General features: G+C 52.0%; 1 protein-coding gene across 1 annotated transcript in view; it reads left to right on the top strand.

Moving 5' to 3' along the window:
• Positions 1–2282: 2282 nt before the first annotated feature.
• RAB11FIP5 (RAB11 family interacting protein 5 (class I)) overlaps positions 2283–4251 on the top strand; it is a gene marked incomplete at its 5' end in the record, with an annotated part of 22830 nt that continues 20861 nt past the window's right edge. The window contains 2 exons of the mRNA XM_009699987.1: positions 2283–2722; positions 4135–4244. Coding sequence (XP_009698289.1) covers positions 2283–2722; positions 4135–4244 — 550 coding nt within the window. The remainder of the gene's footprint in view (positions 2723–4134; positions 4245–4251) is intronic.

Genomic DNA, 4251 nt, shown 5'->3' with positions numbered 1-4251 from the left:
TGCTGCTGCTGCCTTGCTCTAAGGGCTTTTTTTCATGTTTGTTTGTTTTCTGCATGCCTGGATATTTTCAAGCTTGAAGCCTGACTACTGAAAATTTTGCAGTGGATGTTGTGTGGGAGTGGGCCAAGGAAGTGGTAGGAATAGGAATGGGTTCGGTGGGGATTTAAGCCCGTGTCTGTGCCCAGCGAAGTCCCAGGCGCGGTCCCTCCCGTGTTTTGGTGGCCCGTGAATTGCGTGGTGAAGGACCTGGGTGCTTCCAGCTCTGCCCTCCTGTTACTTATCCAGGCATCCCAGCAGGGAATGAAGGGGTTTGTGCCCCTTTCCCGAGGTACGGCGTAGGCTCCCCAGGCTTTCTACCTCCTCCCATCGTCCGAGATGTGATAACTTCCCCAGCAGTAATTCAGAAACTTCTGGAGGATGCGATTCAAGTTTTCTCCTCGCCCTGGTGATTTCAGTGTGGTCACACCCATCTCCAACCCTTCACATTTTCCTTCCCTTTTTTTTTTTCTTTTTAGTGACTTCACTTTTCAAGTGGATATAAAACACCGCCAGGATTTTTATTTCTTGAGAAATCATTGGGAAATTGTTAACTCAGGTCTAGAAATTTCTTCCACCTCTTGTTGCTGCGTGTTTCACCCATGAAGCATATCACAGAGAAATAGGGTCTGTCCTGAACCTGCAGATTTCCTTGTGCCTTGTTACGGGGAATTTTAATACTTTGATGGGGGGGTAGGGATCAGAGCTGCCGGGGCAGCGGCTGTGCTGGAGACCCACTTGTCCTGCAGCAGTGACCCGGGGAGCGGTGCCTGGAATCGGGGCAGAAAGACGGGACATCTCGCCGGAGGAGAAGGGAGCGAAGGACCGCTGGGTCGGCAGTGGTTTTGAGAAAGAAACGGTTCCCTCGTGGCCTGTGTTTCGTGTCTGAACGTGGTACCACGGTGAAATGGAGAACTAGAAGGTGCCTTTGGGCATCTCTTGCTTTGGTGTCCTCTCACCCACCGTTCATTCCAGCTGGCGGGAGGCAAGACCTCTCTCCCATCACCTACCAGGGGTTGCTCCATGCCCTGCTGCTGCACAGGCTATTCCCTGCGGAAGGATTGAGCCCTAAAGGGAGGTTCGGAGGGGTTTTTTCCCTTGTGCAGTGAATGTTTTGAAGGCTTTTCCCATGCTTCTTCCATCTCTGTGTGCAAAGCTACGGAGCAAAGTCTGCATTATGGGTTTTGTCTGGGGCAAGGCAGTGGGGAGCATCCCCCAGTAACCTACTGCGAGGTCAGCTGAAGCTTTTGCGCTGGTGGATATGGCCAACAGCTCCTTTGGGAGCTCTCACCAGCCCCAGCGGCGTGGTGCTGGGCTTTGGCAACTGGCACAAGGGGTGTTGAAATAAAGTCCTTTTCCCTCCTCAGCTCAGGCTTCTGGCTGCCTCAAATTTTACAAACGTTTCAGCAGAATTGAGGGATTTGGAGAAAGGGAAGGTGATGGACGTATAGGTGTGCTACATCCTCTGCCATCGCATCAGGTTATCACAGATCCCAAAGCTGTACTGCAGGCTGGAGACTGCCATCGACCGGCTGTGGGAATGCAGATATTTCCCCAAAATCCAGTAACCTGGGTAGGGTGGGCTTGGGTCGGATAGGTTAGGTGCCGCACGGCAGCTCCTCCTTCCCATAAAGAGCTCCCGGGATGCAGCATCTTCTAAATGCTTGATGCAAGGACACTTCTAGGCAAACTTCAGCATCTGCATTTAGGGTGAGGCATGGAAGGTCTGGCATAAAGTTATTTTAATGAACGTTGTTGAGTGCCTTTGCCATTATGGTACTGTTTCTGACTTGAAAGGATTTGTTCTGAGTCACTGGCTCTTGAATATTTAAAACGCAAGCACAAAGCACCATCTTTTTTTTTTTAAACACGGGCTCACAGCAACATTATCAACTGACCGTACAAAAATTTGACCACCAGTAACTTTCCCCTGAAACGCGCGGCGATATCTGATGCCAGGGTGAGCGAGATGGTGTTGGCCGGGTTATTTAGTGGAAGGACAGTATTTAGTATTAGGACAGGGATGGAGACAGAGCTCTGAGAAAGCCGCTGCGGTTCGGGGAGGGGTCTGGTCCTGTGCAGCACCTCCGTGCTTGGCATTTGCGTGTCTCTGACTCAGGTCTTAGGTGACTTCTGGGGTGCTTGTGTTGGCTCCCACCCAGGAGCATCCTCCCTGAGGTCCTCCTGGCTTGCGGCTCTTGGAAATGATGGAGGGACCTTTCCTTTTCTTTCCCCTCTGGCTCCAGGTGGCACAAGCTACGCTCCAAGCCTGGGAAGAAGGAGAAGGAGCGTGGTGAGATCCTGGTGAGCATCCAGTTTACGCGCAACAACCTCACGGCCAGCATGTTTGACCTGTCCATGAAGGACAAGCCGCGGTCGCCCTTCGGCAAGCTGAAGGACAAGGTGAAAGGCAAGAAGAAATATGACTTGGAGTCTGCCTCTGCCATCATCCCCAGCAGCATGGGCGCCCTCGACATGGAGGATGACTATGACATCGGGGGCAAGAAGTCCAAAGTCAAGGGCTTCTTCTTGAAGAACAAGCTACGCAAGTCATCCCTGACACAATCCAACACCTCCCTGGGATCCGACAGCACCGTCTCTTCTGCCAGCCTGGGCCTGGCCGCAAATGTTCCCGAGGTAACCAAATCCCCGAGCAGACACAGCAGTCTGTCCACGGACCGCTCTGGTAAGAGGATAACGGTTTTAATCTCCATGCCCACCCCCCCCTTTTTTTTCCCCCCGTTCTTTTCTTTGTAAGGGACTGTTGAGGCTTTCCTGCAAAACTGTTAACTAATTGCTTACCTAAGAAGTGACGTCCTACACAAACCCTGCGAGCCCTTCTGCGTGCTGGCAGCAACGTGCTTGCCAGAACGGGGGCAGACATCTAAGATTTTGCTTTTCATGCTGAGCCTGTATATGAACAGCCTGACTTTACGTTGATGCCGCATATGCTCCCTACAGCACGCCACGAGCTTGCGAGCTACGAGGATTCTTTAGGACCGTTTCTTCTCTGCCTCCTAAAAGCAGGTCACTAAAACTGACTCGTAGCAGTAAGCCCTGGGGAGAGGGTTGGGCGAAGCAGAGCACGTTGCGGCTGCGCTGCGCTGCTTGCCTGGCTCTTTAATGAGACACCTCCGGCTTGGAGGCAAAGCTGAAACAGTGACCGGTTCCTGGTGATTAAAGCAATCTGAGCTCTTGGCGCTCGGAGAGCGGCGATTTGCAAACAAAAAAGGTCCTTGTAGTGAATTAATTCTTGCCGTCCCTTGAAAAGAAAATATATAATTAAATGGTTTAATTGGCTGGAGACAGCAAATTCCCATATTGGGTGGGAGTCCCTGGCTACATGCTGCTTCTCACCGTGCTGGTGAAGCCGCCTGCGTGAAGCCTCTTGGTTTCTGCTGAGTGATGTTCCTGTGCACAGCCGGAGAGCGAGTGAAGGCACCGGTCTGGCCTCATCATCCTCACATCCTGGTGAAGGAGACAGCATCTCTGGCTAGGAAGGGAGAGCAGCTGCCTGTCACCTAAAGTCCAGGCAGTCCTTCTCACCGGGCTCTCCACGTAACCCCGAAAATCTGCTGAGCGTTAGCGATAGCCGCAGGGTCAGGCAGTGGGAGGGAGAAGCGGGCGCTGGGCCCTCCTGGCTTGTATCACCCAAAGCGGCAGCCTGGCGTGTCGGAGCGGAGCTCAGAGCCTCGTCGTCTTTCATTCAATGCAGACTCTTACATCACACACCAGCATAAGCCCTTCAAAGTAGCTTCTGGGTAGTTTCTTGCATTTATTATCGACCTCAGATCCTCTCAGACAAGGGGTTTGTCGTCTTACAGGGACTCCTCTCCAGATCCTGCAGTGGGAGGTGATGTGCTTGGGGAGAATATCGTGTAGCCTGTATAGCCACGTACTTGCGACCTGTGCTTTGCATTTCTAGTAATTTAATTATAATCTGGTAGAGCCTGGGAGGGAGAAAGCCAGTATGATTTCACAGGTCTCTAGTGTTTGCAAAGAGAAGGTAACTTGTAGGTAACAAGAAGGTAGACTTGTCATACTCATGCCTGTTACTCAGATGGCCTCACCTCTGTTTTGGGTTTTATTTCCTCCCAGTGAAAGACTACTTGCCGTCGCCGAAGCTGACCCACAAGAGAGCATTCAGTGACGATGTCTCCCAAGTCAGCCCGGTCCTGGAGCCCAAAGCAATCCAAAGCCTGAAGCCAAAGAACG

Source organism: Cariama cristata, unplaced genomic scaffold (assembly GCF_000690535.1).
Source record: "Cariama cristata isolate BGI_N322 unplaced genomic scaffold, ASM69053v1 scaffold15325, whole genome shotgun sequence".
NCBI classification, from domain to species: Eukaryota; Metazoa; Chordata; class Aves; order Cariamiformes; family Cariamidae; genus Cariama; species Cariama cristata.
This window is presented reverse-complemented; position numbering and strand designations above follow the sequence as displayed.